The sequence below is a fragment of the Physella acuta genome, unplaced genomic scaffold (assembly GCF_028476545.2).
Source record: "Physella acuta isolate Inbredline_101_S28 unplaced genomic scaffold, ASM2847654v3 ptg000053l, whole genome shotgun sequence".
NCBI lineage: Eukaryota > Metazoa > Mollusca > Gastropoda > Physidae > Physella > Physella acuta.
The window spans coordinates 111,683-138,860 of record NW_026731573.1 but is presented as its reverse complement, the minus strand read 5'-3'; the positions used below and the strand labels follow the sequence as shown (position 1 = coordinate 138,860).

The following is a 27,178-nucleotide window of genomic DNA, read 5'->3' as shown; positions in this document are numbered from 1 at the left end:
ACAGACGGTGGACTAACCCGTGATTACAAAGGAATAAAGCAAAAAAATAGACTTGATCGCCATAGTGTAATATATCTAAAGTGCTCATCATCTAACTTAATAATTGAAAGTGTTATAAAACAAATTTCAATTTCCAAACTTATATTGTTAATTGATGGCATGTGCATTAAAACAAAATTAAAGAAAATGTATCACCCGACACAAACATTCTAATTGTGTCTAAAATTACATCCCTTAATAAATTAGGAAAACATTTCCCTTTAAAAAAGCATTACATGTTAAAAATTGTCCATGAGCATTAACATGTTATATGGAAATGAATATATGACATGGGGTTGATTTGAATACTAATATCCTATTTTTGTTTTAAATGTGAATGGGTGAGGAATATTTTTTATAACATTTGTATTTATTCTGTGTTATTAGGAACTTTTATTGTCAGAAAAATTGTTAAAAAGGTATTTATTTATCTTATTCAGCTGAGTTTGTTAATTTAAAATTATTAATCAGTTACTTACTTCCTGATAAGCTGCTGCATTTCTTAGATGCACTTCAGCACATTGCATTACTTGAAACACCCATCTCCAATTTTGTCTCACAGACGAAATGCAGTTCTTGGGGAAGGTAAAGATTGATTATTGTATCTTTGTTGAGAAAATTAAGTGATAAAAATAAAAATTCAAGTCTTATGTAGAGTGAATGTACCTGGGCTGTTCTGGCTAAGCTCTCATTAGATTGTGTGGGACCACCTTTTTGTTTAGTGATATCAGTGGTATTGACCAGATGAACTGATCTAGAATCAAATTCAGTAGACAAACTCTGAAAAAAAAATTCAGCAAGTCATGTGTTGTGTCTAGAAATAAAGTAATGTAATATTTTTATATATCGTATATAGAGAAAAAACAAACCGCAAGCAAAGTTTCAGAGCGACTACTTTCAAACTTTTTATGCGTGCCAAAACTCAACAATGCATTTCGACAAAAAAAAAATGTGACTATTCGATTTTTTAAGAACTTTTTAAAAACTAATTAGTATTTTCCTATATAAAATACAAACTAAACTGTTGTACACACATTGTTTTTGTTCATTTGATGGGCAGTTTAAAAAGATTATTCAAAATATTTTTAAAAAAATGAATAAAAAGCATTTTTATTGCCATATTTCACTGCAATGCCATCCCCCTTTCTGTTGCAATAGAATATATGAGAAAGTTTTGGGGACAACACAACTGATATATTTAATATACATGTCTGTATCAAAAATCAATAATACTTTATTAGGTTATTCAAAATCTAATTTTTGTGGAAAAATAAATATATAAAAAATTAAAACAGCACTGGTTGCCTATAAACTCGTTCATATTTTAATGACCAACGATTATAATTGCTTTATAACACTATCCAAAAAGAGATAAATATTCTTACTTGGACTAAATCTTCTAAGGAAGCAATCTGGCTGATTATTTCCAAGCAAGAGTTCCTTTTTTCAGATAAAGCCTGTGGAAATTAAAAAGAATTGTCAATATTCAATAGCTAAAATTAATAGAAGTAGAAGTAAACTAATATACTATACTGTATAGGGGATGCCTGGCTGTGTCCAAGAGGCCCAGGAAATTTATAAAGGGACCCCCCCCCCACAACCCATGGCTATAAATCAAGTATATATATGTATATATATATATATATATATATATATATATATATATATATATATATATATATATATATATATATATATATATATATATATTTATACTAGCTGCATACCCATGCGTCCCCACTGTGAATCTTTTTTTTTAATGTACCAACTTGGGAACAGAACAAAACCAATCACAAACACAAAGGAAAACAATGCAAACACAAACTCTTGAGTCTGTTTAATGATGATGCGCAGAGTAGCAATTTTCTTCCTAAAGCCTGTTGATCTCGAAGCTGGAGGTCTATCGCTTCCTTCATTATGTTTAATAATATTCTTTTGAAGACTTTGCCTAGGATGGACAAAAGTGTTATCCCTCTATAGTTAGAGCATGCACTAAGATCGCCTTTCTTTGGAAGGTGAGTAGTCCCTCCTTCCACTACTCTGGTATTTGTTCATCTTCCCAGATTTTCTTGAAGAGTGTAGTTGGGGCGTAGGCCTGTATTATATCTATGGTCATTCGTCTTATTTTAGTTTTAAAGGTGGCTGCTATGATCCGCTGGCAGGTTGCCTCAAATCCAATGAGAGCCGTTTGTGCTTGGTTTGATAGCATGAATGCGACTCCTTGAGTATGTGGTGCATTTTCATCCTCGTGGCCTGAGAACAGCAGTAGCTCTCCTGTTGTCTTTTTTATCCTGAGCCAGTCCACCTTGACTCGCTGATACTCAGGATAGCTATTTTATAGCGCCTCATTTTTGCGGCTACTTGGGGTATGTTAGGATGCATGTTATGATCTATGTTACATAGGTTACTTTTCCAGCTTCATACATTGTGCAGACATTCAAAGCTCCAATATTGATAATGAACTTGAGGAAATAATGGTGGTCGACCCGGTAGTTTTCAAAACATATTAGCTTTCACCATCCTGCTTCATAAATTCTCTAAAGGGAGATCCATTCTTTCCCAGGTTTGAGCTCTCTGTATTTCTCTTTGTCTGCGTTTCTGTAGCGAGTTGTTTTTTACGATGTAAGGTTGCTGACCTTATGCTTAACCCCCAATCTTGAGGACCAGGGTGCTAGCTTTCGTCAGACCCCTACCCGCGCAGTCCTTCCAAGCTTGGTTGAACCTACCAGGAGTTTACACTCCCGCTGGTATAGCTCTGGGGGTCGTTGAGGTACACTAGCTGCCAAGCCACGGCAAGGCCTTAGCACCAGATGACAGCATGAAAATGTGCAGCAGAAAATTATCAGTCTAATCTAAATAAATGACAGACAAATGTAGACGAGGAATCAAACTGTAAAAATATATTCTTCTGAGTTTGAAATCCATGAAACAGAGTAGGATTCTGTGTACGTTTTTCTTCTAAAAAATAATGAAATAAAATTAGAAAATTTGTGTCTCCAGATTTAAAAAGCTTAGGGGGCATCTAAACCTTGGGGCCTGTGAGCTTTGTCCACCTTAATTACATGATTGCTATGTTACTGCCCCAAACCCAAATTGAAAATTTCATTGTCTTTTTTTCCCAATGAAAGCCTGATCTTTAAGAAATTGGAAATTTTTTATAGGAATGAGAATGGTAAAATGGATATATACCAACACATTAAAAAAACACACAGACTAATACTACAGCACCGTTTTCTGGGGGGGGGCCTACCTGGCATTTTCCCTCCTGAGGGCTAACAGTGAGATTTTTTTCCTGGGTGCCCACCCACAATTTTCCTGTGGGCCTACCAGGATTTTTCCTGGTAGACCAGCAGGCCAGTCCACCCCCTATAAGTATAGTGTATACGTAATATTGACTATAATTAGATATTTAGATATTACCTTGACAGAATCATAATTCCCATTTAACTCCTTTGCATTTTGCTCATCCAAGTTCTAAAAAAAAATAAGTAACTTGTATAATTAAGGGGTCATCCATAAATGACGTAACGCTATTTTTGACGATTTTTACCTCCCCTCACCCCTCCGTCACAAAAAGCCACCCCCTCCCCCCCCTCCCTAAAATGACGTCACACCTCAGCCTACAACCCCTCTCAAAATTGCAGTTGAATTTTTCTTAAAACATCGATATTTTACCAAAATCTTGTCTGAACTTTGTTCAGAGTATTTTAATCAATTCCTATTACAATGTATTAAAACCGTTTTCTAAAACGTGAAATAACGACTAAAACACCGTCACAAAATTACGGATCCCCCTCCCCCTAAGAGTGTGACATCATTTATGGACGACCCCTAAATATCTTTAAGAAGAATTTTATGTATGAGAGTTTTGTTTTCAGTAAATATTATGATTATTTTTATTCAGATTTTGTGATTGGTCTTCCCCTATTAATTAACAATTGCTAAAAATTCTTAAAATTTCTTATTATAAAATTTGCATTATTAAATATTTGCATCTATGGACTCTTACCTCAGATTTTAAAACAGAATCAATATTTTCACGAAAATGAAGAATTTCCGTAGCTTTAGTATGTTGCAGTTTTAAGGCATCAAGGACATTCATTTTACCTTTGCCAAACTCCGCAATCTCCATTTCACCCTAAACATTAGAAAAGGTTAATGCAATATTTTAAAAGGATCACATGGCATTCTTTTTAAGAGGATTTCAATTTTCATCATGTATTTTTACTTTCTCGTATATACGAAGTATAGAGAAAGTCTTGTAATCGTGCAAAAAAAAAAAAAATCGAGATTTTTACAAATCTCGACGTTTTACACCTCACTGATACGGAAAAACATAATTTTGTAATCTTGTCCGTGTAAACACGATAACTAGAGTATCGTTACAGCTAGGTTGATGAAATTTCATATATAAGTATTTTGTCAAAATCGTAGATCCTGATCAACTTTTGAGCGATTTCCGATAACCGGTAGTGGTACTTTTTCTACTTTGAATTTTTCAAAAGCCTATAACTTGAGTACTATTTCAGATAGATAAATGAAATTTCACATGTAAGTAAAAGATCTAATTCTCTACCTTCTATCAAATTTTGAGTAATTTCCGTTGACCGGAAGTACTAATTTACGCTATTTCCGATTTCTCAAAAAAACTCATGTAAATTTATAAAGTACTAATAATATTGCGCACTACTATGCACATTTTGTTTTGGCGTTCGCTTGGTGCGCAATTCTTTTTTCTACGAGATTCTATTCTATTTTTAAAAGTTTAAGTAATTAAAAATCATGTCTATATTCCAAGTTATATAAGAATATTCGAGAAAGTTTAGGGGAGATAACTCCCGGTTTATTAGATGTGTGATCTGGTTTTCTAAATTGAAATTATTCAATGTAAATAAATCAGTTGCTATATTACTTGAATCATAGTTGTTAGGTCGCGGGGTTTGTCCACACTACCACTCAGATACATTAGGGCATACTGAGCCTTGAGTGAAACAGTGTGGAGGACTCACCTCGGCAACCACCCACGTACCAGGGGCATCACAGGTTAAGCCACTGGTTAAACTGCCACAGGGGCACCGGGTATAGCCCCTGGTTCGGTTTGATAATCCAATGTCATGTGCCACTGTGTTCTTATTGTAGGATGTTCTTAAAACCCATGTAGATGCCATAATGATCCCAGAGGATCCCAGTGGGTGCTGCAGGTCAGTTCACCACTGAGGCACCGGCAGATGTTCCCAATTCAAGTTATTCAACAACTATAAAAGCCCAAAATATCCTTAGTGTATTGCTTTAATTGAACGTAGTCACCATAGTTCTCACAGGGGAACCCAGAGGGCCAAATCACACCCTACCAGGGCACCAGAGGACAAGATATGATTTAGTGAACAGTGATAGTAATCCATAATATCCATAGTGTTTTGAATCTTTAAAACAAACATAAGCACCATAGTGGGGTAAATTTAACTTCACCCCCAGCCACCTTTACAAATACCCCAAAAGTATTTTCAACAACTTACCAAAGTTTTAAGGCGATCAGATGACTGGTTTAGTAATGCAAAAAGTCAGGTGAACACACACAAACACACTTTCATTTATATATATATACATATATATATATATATATATATATATATATATATATATATATATATATATATATATATATATATATATATATATATATATATATATATATATATATATATATATATATATATATATATATATATATATATATATATATATATATATATATATATATATATATATATATATATATATATATATATATATATATATATATATATATATATATATATATATATATATATATATATATATATATATATATATATATATATATATATATATATATATATATATATATATATATATATACATATATATATATACATATATATATACATATATATATATACATATACATATATATACATATATATATATATATATATATATATATATATATATATATATATATATATATATATGAGTAAATAAACCAATAAATATAAGTATACATTATAATAGTATATATTATAATCACCTGTTTTTGAAACAACCAATCCATACAGCGCTGAACTTCAGACTTTGACATCTTCTTCTAAAAAAATTGACAAAATGGTTAATTAGTATTTAATATCAGTAGGCCTACTTAGATGTTATTTATAACCAGATTAATAATTACTTGAAAACCTTAGGAAAGATTTTAATCATAGAAGAGAGCTCCCAAAACAATCTAAGGGGTCGTAAATAAATGACGTCACACTCATAGGGGGGAGGGGGTCCGTAATTTTGTGACGGTGTGTGATGAGAGGGAAGGGGGGGGGGGTGAGATGGTGTCACTTATTTGCATTATAAAAAGGCAATGTTAGAAAACGAGTTTTAGTCGCTATTTAACGTTTTAGAAAACGGTTTTAATAAATTGTAAAAGGAATTGATAAAAAAAAATTCTGTATTGACAGAGTTCTGACAAGATTTTGGAAAAATATCGATGCTTCAAGAAAAATTCAACAGCAATTTTGAAGGGGGGGGGGGGAGGGGGGTTGTAGGCTGGAATGTGACGTCATTTTTGGGGTGGGTCAGGCTTTTTGTGACGACGTGTGACGGAGGGGAGGGGGGGGGGGGTAAAATCGTCAAAAAAGCGTGACGTCATTTATGGATGACCCCTAATTAAAAAAAATATGTAAGATATTTTAAAAATTGAAATTAAAAAGAATTTGATTATCGACTGCAAATTGTAATGATTTAAGGCTAGGAAAATAATCATCTGAAACGGTTTTAAAAGTGTTATAGTTGTTAGATACTTAAGAAATTAAGCATCCAAGCTGAAACTAAACAACTTTAAACAAGTAAAACTAAAAAAAAAAATCAAGTTTGCACAATTGCATCATGCTACAATTATTGGAGCATAAGGATGCTGCAGTGACTTGATGTGTAGGCAAAATGCTTAGTTAAATCTACATAAATTTAGTACCAGATACTTCCTTTTTTATTTTGTATGTCTTTTTTCTGATGTCATTCATTTTACCCTTTTCACGACAGTTCCAGTCTAGTGCATATCATGCAATATTATTTAAGCCCACTGGCTGGTGCTGACAGTTTTAGAGTAATATTCATCTGACTATTGCTCATCTTTATTAAAAACAGGTGTGAAGTAAGACAGAAGTCTGGAATAGTCTAATTGTATGTTTAAGGCACTAGGTCAGAGGCATCACTAGCTTTAGTGACACTAGGTGGTATCCCAGAGAGTCACCCTATCCCGTTGCCGTTATAACGGCTATGGGCTATAGGCCTACATTAGACCCATATCTCACGTACCAAAACTAGATGTCATTTGGTGTCACCCTATTCCAGGATGGTATCACTAAGTGGCTAAGGATTATGTAGCTTTTAAAATGGTAAAATCGTGTTTCTCATTAAAAATATATTTTTTTCATGTAACTCCCACTGATGGTATTTCCTTGTTTGCCCCTGACAGTTCGCTTTTGCCTTATGACACATTACTGGACTAAGTGACAAGAGACTAGGCTTATTATAGCTTAGGCTTGCAATAGTGACCAAGCCTTATATAAATGTAACATATTTTTATACGCAATTAGAATAACTTAAAATGTTACATTTTTAAAAAATATATAAAGCCTACTTGTTTGGAAACGATGGTTGCTTACTTTACTTTTCCTTCCAATAGCAGCTCTACTAGACAATGCAAATAGATCTAGCAGATATGTTAATTTAATTTAAAACATAGGTAAAAAGATAGATTTTTCTATATCAAGATTTAAAACAACGAGTAGACATATTTAAAGTGTTTCAAAGTATTTTTAATGTAATGATGCCTAGATTTAGATGTTCAAAAACTTTTTAAAATAGACTAGATCTAGATCTATATTGATTCTAATTCTACTTCAACCTTTTTAACTAAAAAATAAAGTATTTTACGGGTGACAAGCTTTTTTGTTCAACAAGCTTACCCAATCCTAGAAAAACAACCACAGGAAAAAGAACGCCAAGCAAAACTGTCGTCTAAAGATATCAACAAGCAATATTAATCTCAGCAGGTCTGTGCCTACACCAGATCACCTGTACATTGAAGCCACCTCATTGTTTGCCTAAGCCCAGCCATGTGTGTTCAGGCTAAAGAATTAAATAGGAAAAGGGTAGAGGGTAGGGTAGATTTTAAACCGGTTTTCCCCTCCTATTAAAAGTGGTCGCTTTTCCCGGCGGAAAAGCATTTTACCTTTTAAGGTTAACATAATTTATATATGTAGGTAGCAGAAAAAGAAAAGGCAGTTTCAGCAGCTGATGAACTTCAAGAATAAGTTAATCAGAAAAATATCTTAACATTTAGCACTCAACCTAGTACTAATATTCAATTGTGAAACAAAAATGTATGAAGGCTATATGCTATTGACATTAATAGCAGTTCTATTTCAAAAAGCTTGTGGGGGTGGGAGGGGGGGGGGGGGGATTTAGAAGGGGCTCCAACGTTGGAAGGGAAAAAAATTAAAAAATAAAAAGCTCTCGCTGGACTGCTTAACAAAGTCAAAGCTATGAAAAAAAAGACTAATAGGCCTAGTTAGCTTGATTGACTGCTTTAATTGTTTCGAGATCAATTATAGGACACCAAAATAAAAACTGAAGAGCGACGGGTAAAAAGTACCCACCCCCCCTTCGAACTAATTTTAATTTTATTTCTTTTTTTCTTTTTTATAAGATCAAATATTTAACCCCAGAGAAATCTGTATGTATGTGACAACGGATGGGCGGGCGGACGGACTCATGGCAAACATGCCCACAGTAAAAAGTTCGACTCGATCGTCATAGTGTAATATTCTTAAAGTAAGTTAAAGCGTTTATTATCTAAATGAAAGATTTAAAAAATTAATATGGATGGTTTCGTAAAAAAAAGTTTCATTTTCCAAACGTATTATTTTAAGTAACGTCACATGGAATAAACAAAATCAAAGAAAATTTATAATCTTTCACAAAAAATTAAAAGTTTACAAATTACTTCCCTTTTTCCTTTTATTCCAATTACTTCCCTTGATAGATCAAAAAATAATATTTCCCTTTAAAAAAACTTACTTGTTTGTTCTGATGTTGGAAAAAAAAGTATATAATTTTATAATTAGCATGGATTGATAAAGTGCAATATGGTATGTAAAAAAAGGATATTTTAAATGCCGCCTTTTGTTTATTTTATACACTGAAAGCAATGTTTACTAATTATTGTTTTAATTACTATTTTTAAAACAGCCGCTCCTAAATGTCATCTAAATGTTTACTTCTATCTTTCCGTTTGCGGACAAACTGGGGTATTATAGACGTTCAATAATTTGAATCAGGAGCGTCCTCCGGCGCCCCGACAGGATGGTATTTGGCACCCCGGCCCTTCCCGTGAGCGCTATGGCGGTTAGTGTTAAGTTTAAATTTAGGGTCACGTGTTTTTTTTGTCAAACGTTCATGCCGGTATGTACTGCTTAATAAACACACAAGTCATGGTTCTTTAGAGATAGGTTTTCACAGCCGGGACGGCTAGTAATATATAAAGCTTACATGCGCTGTGGCTCTGTATGTGTGACAACGGACAGCGGACGAGCCCGTGGAACATATGAATATAGTAAAAATACTCGGATTGATCCCCATGGTGTAATATTCTTAAAGTGTTTTCTTTTGAAATAATATCATAAATGGATGATTACATAACTAAATTTTCATTTTTCAACTTTAATTGACATAACGTAAAAAAAAAGTAAATTAAATTTAAAAAAAATTAAAGTACATGTATTACCCTTTACAAATATTTCAATTTTGGTTGAAAACATTCCCATTACGCCCCTTTGAACCCAATACAAATATGAATTACAAATAAACAATTAAATAAACATTTTTATTTTGATGTTTGCTTTTTTTGTTTGCGTTTGTGCTTGCTTTTCTGTTTGTGTTAGTTTTTTCGTTTGTGTTTTTGCGTTTGTCTACGTTCGCGTATGTCTTTGTATCAGGGGCGTAGCGAGGGGGGGGGGGGCGGGGGGTGCGGACCGCACCGGGTGACACCATTTAGGGGGGTGACACCAAGGCAAAAAATAGCAAAATATATAGAGAAAAACTCGAGGGGGAGGTGCAAATCGAAAGTTTGAGGGGGGGGGGGGTGCAAATCGAAAACTCGAAGGGGGGGTGCAAATCGAAAGTTTGAGGGTGGGGGTGCAAATCGAAAGTTTGAGGGGGGGGGGGGTGCAAATCGAAAATTTGAAAGTTTGTCCCTGGGAAGGGTCTCTATGCCTCTGGGGGGGGGGGGGGGTGACACCATTAAGTGCCGCACCGGGTGACACCCGACCTCGCTACGCCACTGCTTTGTATTTGCGTTTGAGTTTTTAGTTGTTTGTGGTTGTTGATGGTTAGGGTTAAGTTTAGGGTTAGGTTTAGAGTTATGCGTCTATATTTGCATATAGACATTTAATTGGAAAAGTAATATATTTCCTAAACCAGGGCAATGCCAGGTATATGCTGCTTAAAAAACACACACGGTTCTTTACAGATAGATTTTTCAATAATTACACGACGCTAAAGATACTAATGGCTTTCATTAGTATGGAACTATCACATCGGGTATTTACAGACTGTATATATATATATATTATATATATATATATATATATATATATATATATATATATATATATATATATATATATATATATATATATATATATATATATATATATAATATATATATAAGATAGGAGGTGGGAGGAGAGAGAACATTTTTTACAATTCGTTTTATTACTTGAAAAATTGCTAGTCGAGATTATCGGAAAGGGTAAAGCAAACAAAACGTCTAGCCTGACCCCCGTTATTTATTACTTTTACAATGTTTGCTTTTCACTACAGTAGAAGGCCTATTTATATAGACCACGGGTTCTCAACCTGGGGGTAGCGACCCCCATGGGGGTCGCGAAGGGCTTTCTGGGGGGTCGCCAACTCGTATACTAAACCTTAGTAATGAGAAACAAAACATTAATATTTAGAATATTTGAAATTCGGCTATACAAACATCACTGGAAATGGAATAGACAAGAAGCCATGCGTACTGTACAAAGTTGTTCTTAGTCACGAGTTTATGAAGTCATCAAAACTAAAACGTCATTTGAGACGAGTCATTCGGAACACACCAAAAAAGATAAGGAGTTCTTTCGTCCGCGTGAAGCTAGTTGCAAACGTAAGAGACTTAATTGAACTGGAAGTTTTCACCAAGGAAACACAACATTAGTGCAAGCATCAAATGATGTCACGATAGAAAATGACAAGCAAAAAAAAAAAAAAACACAATAGGAGAAGATAGTAAGGCAAATTTTAGGGGATTCCAGTGCAGTAAAGATGCAACAAATATCTCAGCCTAATAATACTATTCAGCGACTTATAGCAGACATGTCCGTAGATGTCAAATAACACATTTTAAATGAAATCAAGCTTTCACCATTGTTTGCTTTTCAAGTTGATAAATCAACAGACGTGAGTTAGTGTTCGCTGTTGCTGGTCTTTGTCTATATTCATTCAGATGATAGCAAAGAAGAGTTGCTACTTTGTGAAGATAGCATGGAGAAAATAAATACGTTTTTTTTTAAAAACAGGATGATTAAAATCGGTACGAATAACACCGCTGTGGGGGTTTGTACGGATGGTGCGCCATCTAGGCTTAGGTAAAAATCGGGCTTTCACAAAACAGAAAAGATTTAGCTCCCTAAACACTGCATGATTCACCAGTATGGCCTCGCCATCAAGACGCTTCCGACTCCATTGCTAGTAAAAGTCTTAAAATATATTAAATCTGGAGCCTTTGAAAACTGAGCAACGACATTAATATAGATCACAAGGTTCTGTTTTTCTACACTACAGTACGCTGGCTGTCAAACAAAACGTTGTGAATCGTGTTTTTGAATTGAAATCTGAAATCAAATTGTTCTTGGAAGTGCAAAGGAAACAAGACCTTTTGGTTTACTTAAAACGACATAGAGTGGTTGGAGAGAGTATCATACCTAGCAGATATATTCGAACATCAACATAAGCTTAACCTGAAGCTTCAGGGAAAATGAACGAATATTATCACTTTCCATGATAATCTCGGGGCATTTTTATCAAAGCTGCAAAATTGGCGAAGAAAATAAGTCTTGGAAATATTGAAAACTAGCCGTCCCGGCCAGGCCCTGCTCTGGCTTCTGTGAAAAACCTTTCTGTTAAAGACCATTACCTGTGTGTTTAGTAATCATCATAAACCCGGCATTGCCCACCCAAACCACAACCAACCAAAACAACAAATCGCAAGCATAACGCTAACACAATTACAAATACAAACGAAAATAAAAACCTAACAACAAACCCAACCACAATCACAAACACCAATACAAACACAAAGAAAAAACAAACAAAAAAGCAAACGTAAACAAAAACCTAACAACAAACCCAACCACAACCACAAACACCAATACCAACACAAAGAAAAAAAAAACGAAAAAGCAAACGAAAACAAACCAAATCCAAACGGAAAACCAACCACAAACACAAATACAAACACAAATCCAAAGAAAAAAACACAAAAACGAACCAAATCAAAACGCTACCACTAACGCAAACCCAACCTAAACACAAAGAAAACACTAACGCGAACATAAACGCAAAGTGCTCACAGTCTAGCCCGGGGCAGAATCGCCTGTTTAAGCTTCATAATCGACTATAGGACCCCAACTTATTCATAGTCTTTTGCACTCACTTAAACGAACGTAGGTGCCAAACCAAACCAAATGAACAATTATAATACTCCAAGCTTATTCGTAAAATACCTACAACATTTGCACTTGATCAATCCCCGCTTATTATGTAATTATTTTTTTTCCCAACACCAAAACAAAGTAATAAAAAGTAAATTCTTTTCCACTAATGCAATGTTTTATAAAGGGAAGTAATTATGTTTTCCTAATTTATCAAAGGGAAGTAAGTGCTAAAGGACTAAATATAAATAATTTTCAGACATAATTAGAATTTTTGTTATTTTTTTAAAAATTGTGTTTAATGAACATGCCGACAATTATTACTATCAGTTTGAAAAATTAAAATTATTCCCCAACACTTTCAATAGTAATTTTTTAACTCATAAATTTAGACTATGAGCACAATGATAGTCTAACACTTAAATCCATCGAAGTATGTCAACGACATACAAACTTATTTTTACATACAGAATTGAGCTTTATATATTAGATTTGAGAAACTCTGCACGTAGGTGCTATAACGCTCACATTATAGCCCGGGAGCCAAATCGCATCCTGTCGGGGCGCCGGTGGACGCGCCTGATTCAATTTAGTGAACGACTACAATATCTTATCAGTGTTTCTTCCCAGACTTTTTTCTCCGGGGGGCACTTGATATTTTCGGGAGGGGGGGGCGGTCAACATTTTCCGGGGAGGGGGGGTCGGACACTAGTAAAAGTGTGTTAACTATATAAATTCCATATCGTTCGGGGGGGGGGGGGGGCGGTAGACTTTCTTCTGGGGTGGGGGGGGGGGGGGGGCTCTGCAAAGAGATACCTGGAAGAAACTCTGTACCCCATCTCATCCATAGTCTTTTTCACTGTTTAAAACGAACGTAGGCGCCATAAAACTCGCTGGGAACCTCCCCTAGAGTAGTAATGCATAAAAGACAAACAAACAAACAAACAGACACACACACATACATTGCTTTATATACATACATTGCTTTATATATAGGGAGAAGATATATAAGCTAGCGTGCCCGAAATATATAAAAAGGGATTCATCATTGCGTTACCAATTCTATATTCTTAGACTTGAACTTATTTTGCAACACTGAGTTATTTAAATGTAAACAATGCCTGCGCTTGGATCATATTTATCAGGGCAAGGGTTTACTACACTTGAATGTACGTTTACCATTCATCGTAATGAGTTAGAACACACTTCGGTGACCGCCCAGGTGTCATATAGGACATAAAGGAGTGCTCTCGGGAGCAGGAGCACCGCGAACGACCCCTGGCTCCTTAAAACTAACGTAGGCTCCATGGTGCACACAAGATAACCCATAGCGCCAAATCGCACCCTGCCGGAGCGACGAGGGACGTGCCTGATTATGATTAGTGAACGACTCTAATACTCCATCTTATGCATAGTCTTTCGCAGTTTAAAACGAACGTAGGCACCATAGCGCTAACGGGATAACCTAGGGTATCAAATCACAACCTGCCAGGGCCCGGCGAACACGCCTGATTCAATTTATTGAACGACCATAATGCCCCATTTTATACAGTCTATTGCACTATTTGAAACGAACGTATGCGCCATAGCACTTACGGGAAAGCCCAGGGCGCCAAATTGCACGTGAAATTGAATTTTTTTCCGCAGAATCTTTCTCTTGAGTATTCTCTTCAACTCCCCAAAGTTTCATTGCTCTCAAATGAACGACGTTGAACCGCTTACTAACAGTATTTCTGAGCACCCCCCCCCCCCTCGAAGGAAGGAACTCTGCTTACTAATTCCGCATAGAGCCTGAACCAATTTACATGAGAATGGAAGATACTGACATGGAAAGGTCTAACATATAAGTAATAAAGCAACAAAAGGGACAGAACTTTTCTTTTTACTAACCTCCAAGTTGAGAACTGGTTTTTTAATTTTGGAAACATCTTTGGTTGTACGTGTTTCGTCTGTTTCATTCATTGAGTTATTTACCCATTGGAGTGGTTTGTTAGAATGGCAAGAATTTCGTTCTTGTTTTTCAGTATCAAGTTCAGTATCATGATGGACAACACCTATACACCCTTGACTTGAAATATCGGACAAATTGTTCAAATCACGTCTCACTTGGTTCTTATTAACAAATACTACTCCTTTGACATTCATTTTCATTGTTGTGACATTCATGTTTATATATTCTATTTAGTTTCGACTGAGATTAAGACAATGCCACATTTAAGAGAAATTAACTCTGCACAGTTCGTCTACTCACAAATTCTCACATCTTTTCAATATTCAATGCCTTTAGATTAATACATGATATTTGAATTGATAGATTATACTCGAAGAAATCATACACTTACTATGTTGGAATATATATATATATATATATATATATATATATATATATATATATATATATATATACACACACACACACATATTTATACCAAGAATAAAATGTTGCCGGACGTTGTAGCCGTTATTAACACAACTAGTAGAGTCAGCGTCAGCTACACAACTATTGTTAAATTAGGATATACTAAGCCCGCGCTATCTATCGGCGAGAGGTAGCAGCTTTGTGGGCATAATAAAACATTTTATGGTGCTAGCACAGTGGCGTAGCCAGGATCGTCTCAAGGGGGGGGGGGTTCCAATTTTTACCCGGGGACAAACTTTCGATTTGCACCCCACCCCTCAAACTTTCGATTCGCACCCCCCTTCAAACTTTCGATTTGCACCCCCTTCCCCTTAAACTTTCGATTTGCACCCCCTAACCCCCCTGCCTACGCCACTGTGCTAGCAGTATTTAGCAGCTCCCAATACAGATAGCATTCAACTGTCAGTGAACAGCTGCTTATATATTCATACGGTCTCAAGAGAGCTGTAACCGGGAACACGCCCAATAACGAACATACTTTTCATACTAATTAGGATAAACTAGATCTAGTAATAAACTTTTAAAATAAATTGCCAAAATTTTTGTTACTGTTTCTCATTTTTACGAAAATAATAAACCGGGAGTGATCTCCCCTAAACTTCCTAGAATATTCTGATATAAAACAACAGGGGATGGGAACTCAGGATATAGTTAAGTTTTTAATCCATTTTAAATACTTAAACTTTTCAAAATAGAATTTCATAGAAAAAAGAATTGCGCACCCAGCGAACGCCAAAACAAAATGGGCATAATAGTGCGGAATATTATTAGTACTTTATAAATTTACATGCGTTTTTTGAGAAATCGGAAATAGCGTAAATTAGTACTTCCGGTCAACGGAAATTACTCAAAATTTGATAGAAGGTAGAGAATTAGATCTTTTACTTACATGTGAAATTTCATTTATCTATCTGAGATAGTACTCAAGTTATAGGCTTTTGAAAAATTCAAAGTAGAAAAAGTACCACTACCGGCTATCGGAAATCGCTCAAAAGTTGATAGGGATCTACGATTTTCATAAAATACATATATATAAAATTTGATCAACCTAGCTGTAACGGTACTCAAGTTATCGTGTTTACACACACAGACACACAGACATACGGACAAGATTGCAAGATTATGTTTTTCCGTATCAGTGAGGTGTAAAACGTCGAGATTTGCAAAAATCTCGGAATTTTTTTTGCACGATTACAAGACTTTCTTTATACTTCGTAAATACGAGAAAGTAAAAATGCTTAAAAATAACAAGCTTTTAGGTATTTAAGCTCTAAAAAGGATTCAATATATAATAATGAACTGTTATTTAAAGAACTAAAATAAAAGCGTGGGTCGCTTCTTCAATTCTAGAAAAGGTATTCAACTCGTGCTTTTTTAAGCATTTTTTTTCGTGCTACTTTAAGGGTCGGCGTTCGGGAAGCAGCCCTCTTGTTACGCCACTGCGTATCATGCCAAACTAATGTTATCACTTAAAATATAATTATCAGGAACGCTTGATACCAGTAGTTTAAATACCAGAGAAGAATTGTATCAAGATCTTCTCACACTATATGCAGATCAAAACACCAACTTGTATCACAAACCTATAATATTTTGCTATCAAACCAGGTAAGAATCATTTATGTGAGTAACCACACATCTAGTCTTTGAACTATTATTCCTCTATATAAAACAAATATTTTAAAAAAAAAATATCAGCAAAAAAGCTTTTAAATGCCCTTAAAAAAATAATTAGCTTTCTTTACTAAATACAAAGAGGGTCGGCGTAGTCTCGAGTTCAAATCCTCAGGCAGACGAGGCTCAATAGCTGGGGACAGCAACTCTTCTAGGAGAGATAACTCCAAAGTCAAACAACTGCTGCCTTTTAGTTCTTGGTTGGACAAAGGTTATGAAAGCAAATCCAAAAAGAAAAGCAGGCTGAAATCGGAGTTACAAACTCAATGGCGCATAACAGTTGACAGGTATACCTAATTGTGTTGGAGGGAATCCCTTCCAACACTAAAATTAAAAACGAAGAAGAAGAAGAATAAAAACAAATTAGTTTTATTTTATTATTTTCAGTGCATTCCTAATTTATGAAGTCGACACGACTAAAACTATTTCCTTTACAACACCATCAGTAGCTTGCGATATCTAAAAGCGATTATCTACCTCATGAAACTCAGTTGTCCATGACTACAATTTGCAAGCTGATAAAACGAAGGCTATATCTTAATCTCTTTACCCTCTGCTTGGTTTCAAATTTTAAAAACTTTATTATCTGCCCCTAATAGTCTTTACTAGATCGACCGGCTCTACGATTTTAAACATATCTCGTAAACCACAGCTCACCAGACTGTTAGGGTGATAGCATCAAGCTAACTATCTCCAGTTCTGAAATTGAAAATAGTAGTCTATCGAAATAGTTAATTGTGTTATCTCCCTTAGTTTTCGAAACCGTTTAATTTATTTTTATGACTAATTAAACATCTAATTAAATCGTCATCAAATCGGGACGCATCTGGGAGGTTTGAACGAAATCGCCGCATTAGAAGTGGGTCAAAATCGATTTTCATGATTTGCCACAAACCCACAAACTCTAGTTAACTTGTCTCCTCAGCAGCTAATAAACCCTTCTACAAAGACCCACTCACACTTCTCAATTTAATTTGTCTTATTCCATATTTCTTCCAGAGGCATAGGCCTACTTTGATTTCTTACATGCTTAATTACAATCTCTACAGAATTTTCACACAGGTTCTTACTTAGAGTTCCTTATCTGTGTGTCTGTGTGTCTGTCTGTCTGTCTGTCTGTCTGTCTGTCTGTCTGTATATATATATATATATATATATTACACATATATATATATATATATATACACATATATATATATACATATATATATATACATATATATATATATATATATATATATATATATATATATATATATATATATATATATATATTATATATATATATATATAAATATAATATAGTATATATATATATACATTGGCGTAGCGAGGTCGGGTGTCACCCGGTGCGGCACTAAATGGTGTCCAGCCCCCCCCCCCCCCCCGTAAAAAATTATATATATATATATATATATATATATATATATATATATATATATATATATATATATATATATAATATATATGAAGAGTTGATTTTCAAAACGCGATAAGCGCCATTTTTGAAAAAAATGAGATAACGTGCCCATATTGTAAAGCTACTCAGTTACTATTAGGAAAACTTAATTTTAATCTTCACGGCGCAAAATTTTCATTTTTATTTCTATTTTGTAGCTTAACAAAAGCTGGATATACCTCATTTTGCAACGAAACGCAAATTTTGGGACAAAAAAAAAGCATCTTTTTATGCAGGTACATTTCAAAAACCATTCTAGTCCTATTTATATGAGGTTATGAACCTAAAGACAAGCTGTACTCTTCAAATTAAAGTCTCTCGTTAGAGATTTGCATCATTTTTTGAAAAATGTTCAAATAACTGAAATTACTCACTAAAAACACTTTAAAGTACCAGAAAAACATGGTACAATTGTAGTGAGATGATAACACTGGGAATATAAGTGGGTCTTAATAAAATAATAAACTAAAATATTGGACATCAGATGTATTTTCAGAAAAAAAATGGATATACTGCGTTTTGTAGCTTAACAAAAGCTGGATATACCTCATTTTGCCAACGAAACGCAAATTTTGGGACCAAAAAAAAAGCATCTTTTTATGCAGGTACATTTCAAAAACCATTCTAGTCCTATGTATATGAGGGTTATGAACCTACATTGACAAACAGTTTTAGCATATTGAACAATGGCTTCGTGTAGGAGAAAAGTGCGATTTTCTCGAAACCCAAATTTTGGATATATTGCATTTTGAAAATCAACTCTTCATATATATATATATATATATATATATATATATATATATATATATATATATATATATATATATATATATATATTATATATATATATATATATATATATATATATATATAATTTCAATTGCGATCATTTTTTAGCCCTCGTCGAGGGCTGTTAGTCTGACCAACAATACGGCCTAGTCATCTATAGAGGTGCATGCCAAAAAATTAGCCAGATGTACAGAGGTTTAGTTACCCTAAAATTTGTGTTGAAATAGCCCTGTTTTTAGTCATAAAATACAAAGATTATATAGGGAATTACGACTGTTCAGTTTGACCACTTTACAAAATTTTCCCCGATATAGCGAGTTTTTGCTGACACCCCAAGGTGAGTTTCTACCAATTCAAAAAAAAATATCAAGGGGGTCATTGGGCAAAAGTTTTTTTTCGTAATATAGCTTTAAAAAAAGGCGCCGGTCAGTCGAGGTCAGTTTTGACCCTCTCTACGTGGACTTTGCGGTCAACCGGCACCGGCCCCCGTGTTCCTATTGCCCCAAGGCAGGAGCCTGCCAAATTCGACGCCCCTGCAGTCCGTCTTCCCCCCCCCCCCCCCCCCTCCACCACTATGTTGAGTATCTTCTAATAGGGGACAGTGTAATGCTTATCAGCTTTCGGATAGAGCTTTATGACCGTGAGAGTCGGAGCAAAATCACTAATATGTTTAATATCGAGGGCTACAAAAACACAATAAATGAGTTTTAATGCTTTATTAGCTTTCGGCTACAGCTTTATTAATATAACTTTAAAAAAAAATTAAGTAACACTGAAATATGTAAAAAATTATCATACAGTTTAAAAAACACAATATTTTACTTCGTGATGCTAAATAATACAAAATATTTCGCGAATCGATAGAGAGTTCTAAGGCAAGATAATATCGGCATGGGTACAGAATCTATGAGGTCACTGTGATTTTTGTTTTGTTTTTATGTTCCCACCCAGGAAGTGGATAGATGGGAAATCTCAAAGCACGCGAATGGCTGAAAATGATTGCTATTTTTTTTTTATGATTGGTTTAATAATTTATTAATTATCAAAATTATGATGGACTCTGCTTCAGATTAAGTGAATCAAGGATTTTCGTTTCAAAGTTTGTTTTCCAATAAAAACAATAAAAATGGGGTCCGCCAATGCTAAGCATACACTAAGGGGACGTGCTACGCGCCACCAGCGCACGGCGCAGGGTGGGCGCTCTGCTGCTAGTATTTACTTAAGTTGACTCCCTCACTAAACATTAGGGTTCTAACCAAGAGCTAGTCGAATACTCCACTATTGCGCCAATAAAGTAAAGGACCTTCGCCTTTAACGATAAAAACAAAATATCTGTAAATATAATTTAATCTTACCTTTACAAGATCGTCGGCCCAGTCCATCAGAAAATTACGGCCGAAAGTAGAAGAAAATGAGAGCGCTGGTCAGCACCATCTTTAAAGAGTTCAGGACAAGTCTCTTCTTATGAACACAACGAAATGCTTGGTAAAGAGGAGAAAGGCGACACTTAAGGCTTGCCCTTGAGGTGAAAGAGCAGATATCCCTTACTAAAAAAAACCCCAAAAAAACAACAACAAACCAAAACAAACAAAAAGCAATGTACATTAAGTAAAACTAACGGCAGTAGCTTCACTGGAAGCGGTAACCAAGGGTATCACCCACTCCGTCAATTATTACATTGATGATATACTAATTTTAAGAACGATAATTTGTCTCTTTTATTCCAGATAATGCACCCTTTGCTAAATTTTGCATATACTTTGAGAAACCACAAATAAAACTGGAAAAAATTAGAATTCATCGTTAGAATTAGCTTTATTTCGTTGTGATGCATCCCATGAGTAGTGTCCCATGCCTCTAACTTATGAAACTTTGACTAACGGAAGTATAAATAGATCTATGAACATGAACTTTAATCGAAATAGTAACTGTTACCGGAATTACATCCCTAAACCTAACCATACTTCCTACCCTAATCATAATCGAACACTAATAAATTTAACACTAACTATAGCCATATCCTTAACCCTTATCTTAATACCATGTATTTTACTTTTCCGGTATCATGGTATTATAATGATTTTGTTTGCTCTAGAGAATATAACATCTTAATCTCCGGGCGCAAATTCCGTTGTCTCAACTGGCAGAAGGGGTCCATATATATATATATATATATATATATATATATATATATATATATATATATATATATATATATATATATATATATATATATATATAATTATGCACTAAAGTACAAATAATGCGCCACTTTTATAACTAAAAAAATGCATTAAAACGTTTTAATAAAAAGCTTTTAGGTAATCACTAGGCATACTGCCTAACTTCGTTTAGTTTTAAAAAAAAAACATTTACCTACAATCGTACCTTTATTGAGATAAGTATCGTAATATGTATTGCAATTATCATTTTAATTTCTTTAACCCATCAATACAGAATACATTCTATTTACCTCCCTACGCATAGCCAGGTTGACGTCATCTTTGTTTATTTTTACTTTCTCGTATAGGTTACATAGTATTATATAGAGTATAGAGGAAGTTTTGTAAGCGTGCACAAAAATCGCATGCAATTTTCAACGTTTTACACCTCAGTACTTTATCATATACGGAGTATAGAGGATTTATTTTAATCAAGCAAAAACTCTTAATCCAAATTTATAAAATTCTCGGCGTCTTACGCTTCATCGAGTCGGAAAAACTAGCCTTTATTATTTCGTTTTTGTCTGTGTGGATGTGTGCCTCATAGACCAAGATAACTTGAGTACCGTTACAGCTAGGTTGACGAAATTTCATATAATAGTATTATATTACATTTTTAATTGTGCATCAATTTCTCAGCGATTTCCGGAAGTGGAACTTAGTCTACTTTCGGTTTTCAAAAGCGTATATCTCGAGTAGGGGTCATCCATAAATGACGTCACGCTTTTTGACGATTTTTACCTCCCCCTCCCCTCCGTCACACGTCGTCACAAAAAGCCAGACCCTCCCCCCCCCCCTAAAATAACATCACACCTCGGTCTACAACCCCCCTAAAAATTGCTGTTGAATGTTTCTTAAAACATCGATATTTTTCCAAAATCTTGTCAGAACTATGTCAACATAGAGTATTTTGATCAATTCCCTATTACGATTTATTAAAACCGTTCTCTAAAATGCGAAATAACGGCTAAAACTCGTTTTCTAACATTGCTTTTTTTATAATGAAAAAAAAGTGACGTCACACCATCTAACCCCCCCCCCCCTCCCCTCTTCACACACCGTCACAAAATTACGGACCCCCCTTCCCCCCTACGAGTGTGACGTCATTTATGGACGACCCCGTACTGTTTCAGTAAGAAATTTCAGAAATACATAAAAGATCGAAATCTCTATGTTCGCTCAAATTTTTTCCGGTGACTGGAAGTAGATCTAGTACTTTAAGCTATTACAGATTTCTTTTAAAAAGCGCTTATGAATTAATTCTTAATTTGTTTCTTTGTCTTTCGTCCGTCACGGTCGGAAAATAGCGAACAAAATTTCGAACACTTCTACCGGACTGAGTTATTTTAAACTTTTCAAGTAAGTCAAGGCTTGGAGAAAGTGTATTGTGACATAAAATGTTACTTGATTGGATGATTAGTTAATTCTTTGAAAATTAATCAAGAATTTCTTAATAAAGTACTAATGTTACGCACTATATACATTTTTTGCTGATCATTTGGCGCGCAATTCTTTTTTCAATTCTATTTTTAAAAACTTAAGAATTTAAAAGTTTTGCTAAAAAAACATGACTATATCCCGAGTTGCCATTCCCTTTAGTTTATATTAGAACATTTGAGAGAGTTTAGATGAGATCACTCCAGCTTTATTTTCACAAAAATTATCAATGTTTATTTAAAGAAGAAATGTAGATCTATATCTCATCCAGATTTTTCCGAAGAAAACATCAATTTTTGTGTAACCCCCGTGGGTATTTCTACGGCCTTTTAATTCAGTTGTTTTACAAAAACATGGTGTCTTTTATATAAGAAAATATGGCCTCTAGTCAGTTATAAAGGCCTTCCGAACTTTTCCCCGAAGGTAGATAATTTTTTTGTTATCCCCTGGGTCGATGTAGGAGCTCAGGAATTAACAAAGGGTTCATACATGGTAAACGTTTTTCGATTTTAGATCATTCAAGGAGATTTTTGCTCGCGGTAAGTTTTTAGCCCTTCTCGAGCGAGTACAGACTGACCTATAGTTTGTCCGACCGATAAAAAGTGCATGCAAAAAAAATAGTCAGATGTACAGAGCTTAAGTACCCTAAAATCGTTTTGAAAATGACATGACCATCTGTTTTTCACATAAATTACAACATTTCTCTGATCACTTTATCAATCCCCCCCCCCCCCCGATATGACGTTTTTTCGGACCCCGTTGATTGATGTACATTCTCATGATATACATTCTCATATAAAGCGCTGGTCAGTCGCGGTCAGTTTTGACCCCCTTGGTCGTGGATTTTTCGGTCAATCGGCGTTTGCCTCCGTGTTCTATTCGCCCGAGGCGAGCGCCTTCAAAATTTGAAGCGTCTGCGGCGCCGGCAAGTGCCTAAACGGCATCCGACCACTTTGCCCCCCCCCCCCCCCCACACACACACCCATCCCTGAATACGCATCTGATCGCACATTGCATTCAGAAAGTCACACGGGAAACCATTTTTGTGAAATTTAAATATGCAATTATTTTCTTCCAGACTTTTTTTCTCCGGGGGGGAAGGGGGGCACTTGAAAATTTTCGGGGGGGGGGGGGGCGGTAAACTTTCTTCGGGGGGGGGGGGCGGACACTGTTAAAAGTATATATTTTCTATATAAATTATATAAATTTCATTCCGTTCGGGGGGGGGGCGGTATAAAAATTTCGGGGGGGGAGGGGGGGGGGGGGGGGGCTTCAGAGATGCCTGGAAGAAACTCTGCGCCAAAAGTGCAATCGCGAAGAACTAAACCCGGTCACTTGTTGACACTTTCAATTTAATGTGGGCTCGCAACCTCGAGGGCTAAGGTTAGATCTACCGCAATAGCATGTACACATATACTTTTTTTTAAATTATTTTTTGGGTACGGCTTATCTGGAAACTAAACGTTGATTAACGACCATATTATATTTAAGTGGACAAAACAAATAGAATCAAGAATGGGCTGAAATACTCTGAAACAGCCGTGTAAACTAAGTTGTTATTCATAGAGAAAGCCCTTTCTGATTCCAGTGACCATACTTTTATATACTTTTTTCAAAGTTTTGTTTGCGTCCAACTACCTTCATGAAAACTATACCGACATTCTGGCTAGGGGATAGGCACAGGAATGAAATATTGATTGCGGTCTTCACGCACCGTCAAGCGCGACGACCTAATTTTTAGAGTAAATCATTTTGTAAACGACAGAAGCAAGGGATAGTTTAAACTAAGTTTAGACTAAGTGAGTGATATCACATAGTTTTCTCAAATATACTGTAGATAAATAAACAATATTAAAAAAACATCGATAATTATAAATAAATAAAAATAAACTCGCGTTTTCAATATTTAAAAAGTGTGCTACGTCACTCTTGATTCAACCCCCCCCCCCCCACCAGACACAAGTTATTTAAAGACAATCTCTACAACTTTACACATAAAAATGATAACTTTATTTTTAACGCTTAATTGTTCATAAAAAAAATAAACACTTAAAATACCTAAGTAAGTATTTTGTTACTTTGAATCTTTTAAGTAGATGTAGGATAATACCTAAACTATCATAATGCCCAAATGCCCAAATTGTTTCTTTGTCTAATATTCGAAGAAATGCACAAACTGAAACAGTGTAAATACATTGATCACATATTGTATCAAAGTTTGGAAGCTCGTTTTCTTTTTCCTATAATAGAGCATGTGTCAACAGCTGCTCCATGGTAAAAACTGACTTTGGTATTCCTAAAGCCAAATGCAATTTTGATTGCAACATGGTCTTTTCGTTGATAAACCAAGTACCAATGTAGATCTAGACAAGCTGTGTGTATTAAACAATGGGCGTCTTGGTCCATTCAACGTGTAGTTTTAAAGACAAATTGAAATAGAGAAGCAACTTACAATATTTTCTATTACAAATTTACATCTATTTCTGTTGGGTAACATCGCTCGTGTTTGTTATAGATACACAGTCTATAAAAGGAACAAGTGAACTCTACTCCACTTGCCCCGTAGACCGTCAGGTTTGAAAGGGAACTTTACTTTTCTTACTTAAAAGGAATCAAATATTTGCAAAGTAAATAAAATGTTCGTTTGTTAGTATTAAATTCAATAGGCGATAGCAACCAAATGCTACACATTGTATTAAAGTATGAAAAATTTGAATCTGTTCAACAATAAATGCTTCACTTTATAAAAGCAAAATATTTTCCTTGTAGCGAGAATCAAGAGTAGGCCTATAGGTAGACAATAATACACATCATTATGTATGTTTTGCTATTATATAAATATATTTTATATACACAAGTATGTGTGTGTGTTTGTATAACCACACATACATACATACGCACAAACAAACACAGACACATATAGACACAGACACATATACATACTACGTACCTACTTACATACTTTTACACGTACATACGTACATACATATGTGTGTGTGTGAGAGAGTGAGTGTTTAGACGAGGAAGGATTTTATCTGTTAAAATAATGTGTTGCTGCTCGACGTTACTATTCCAACTTTAAAATAAAATATGATTTCATATGAAATTTTTATAAATATAATGTATAAATGTATAATAAATTAGACAACTTTTGCTTCAAAGTTCTTTGAATATCATTTATAGTGAGTGTTACCTTAAAATATAAAAGTACTTCATTAGGAAAAGTAAATAAGAAATCAATAGTTGGCGGTTACATACCTTGTTTATACCTTTGCAAATGCAAACCAACGCAGAAATACCGGTTTGTCAAACTGTCATCAAGGTGTGCTTTGACCCAGTTTTCTTGCTTTGGCCTGTTGCGCTTAAAATATGATGCGTACTTCACGTATAATAGAGGCGTATGTTGCAATACAATAATACACATACCAAAACAACTCGGGGGAAAGGAGCGTGAACAGATAATGGAATGGCAAAATGTTTGACAGAAATAATCGGTTACTATTCTAATTAAAAGTAAACAGGTTTATTGATCATTACGGGAATCTAAGGATCGCATTAAAAGAAATGTGTTGGTTGGGAAAAGTCAGGGGCAGCAATACACGATTAAATATATAATTGCAGACCCTACAGCTGGCATTGGCAGTGTTTACTTCTTAGTAGCAACAATGAAACTCAAACTAAAAACGATTGTAATTGCGGGAAAAAAGGAATTGTTTTTTTAACAAAGTCTGGTTAGCAAATGAAACAACGGGCCTCTGAAGGGAAAAATGGGCAAGGCATAATAACTACTATAGTTCCAGCAGCCCAACAAATTTACATACGATCAAGCAAAATTAAAACCTCGATAACAACACTAGACCCATAGAAATATCAGAAGTGCAAGCAGCTTTTTTTAAGAGAAAATGCACCAGCTGCCAGTAATATTATTGAAGACATGGCTAAGATAATTTGTTAAATTTAGCATGGAGTTTGAAAGAATTTTAAAAACACCAGGATGAATGGAAAACTGTACTAATAGTCAAAATACCAAAACTGAAATAAAAAAAATGGTGCAAAAACTGGCTAAGCATCAAACTTATACCTCCCACCAGTAAAATATTTTGCAAGATTATTCTAAGCTGAATCTCCAGAGTTGCATACGAAAAAAATGCGGAAAGAATAAACTGGTTTTAGGAAAGGCAAATCATGCTTTGACTACACAGGGGTCGTCAATAAATGATGTCACGTTTTTTTGACGATTTTTACCTGTTGATAGCAAGACAGAAGCATCTTCTGAAACATCTTCTTGTGGCATGACTTTCCTGAGAAATTCATCAATGCTATTAAAATCTTACGTGAAGAATTCAAGTTCAGA

The 27,178-nt window shown here is 34.8% G+C and overlaps 1 protein-coding gene across 5 annotated transcripts in view; it reads right to left on the bottom strand.

Moving 5' to 3' along the window:
• LOC131946685 (dystonin) overlaps positions 1-26,168 on the bottom strand; it is a 35,466-nt gene extending 9,298 nt beyond the window's left edge. The window contains exons 1-8 of one of the 5 annotated variants that reach the window (XM_059307598.1): positions 15,254-15,316; positions 14,715-15,105; positions 6,107-6,163; positions 4,049-4,177; positions 3,460-3,513; positions 1,425-1,496; positions 706-819; positions 519-614 (exon numbers count right to left, since the gene is read on the bottom strand). In XM_059307598.1, the coding sequence (XP_059163581.1) occupies positions 519-614; positions 706-819; positions 1,425-1,496; positions 3,460-3,513; positions 4,049-4,177; positions 6,107-6,163; positions 14,715-14,990 (798 nt within the window). In that variant the 5' untranslated portion in view covers positions 14,991-15,105; positions 15,254-15,316. Of the gene's footprint in view, positions 1-518; positions 615-705; positions 820-1,424; positions 1,497-3,459; positions 3,514-4,048; positions 4,178-6,106; positions 6,164-8,033; positions 8,204-14,714; positions 15,106-15,253; positions 15,317-20,520; positions 20,549-26,082 lie in introns of those variants that run through there. The other 4 variants (XM_059307628.1, XM_059307613.1, XM_059307605.1 and 1 more) reach the window with 4 other exon arrangements.
• Between the last annotated feature and the right edge of the window lie 1,010 nt (positions 26,169-27,178).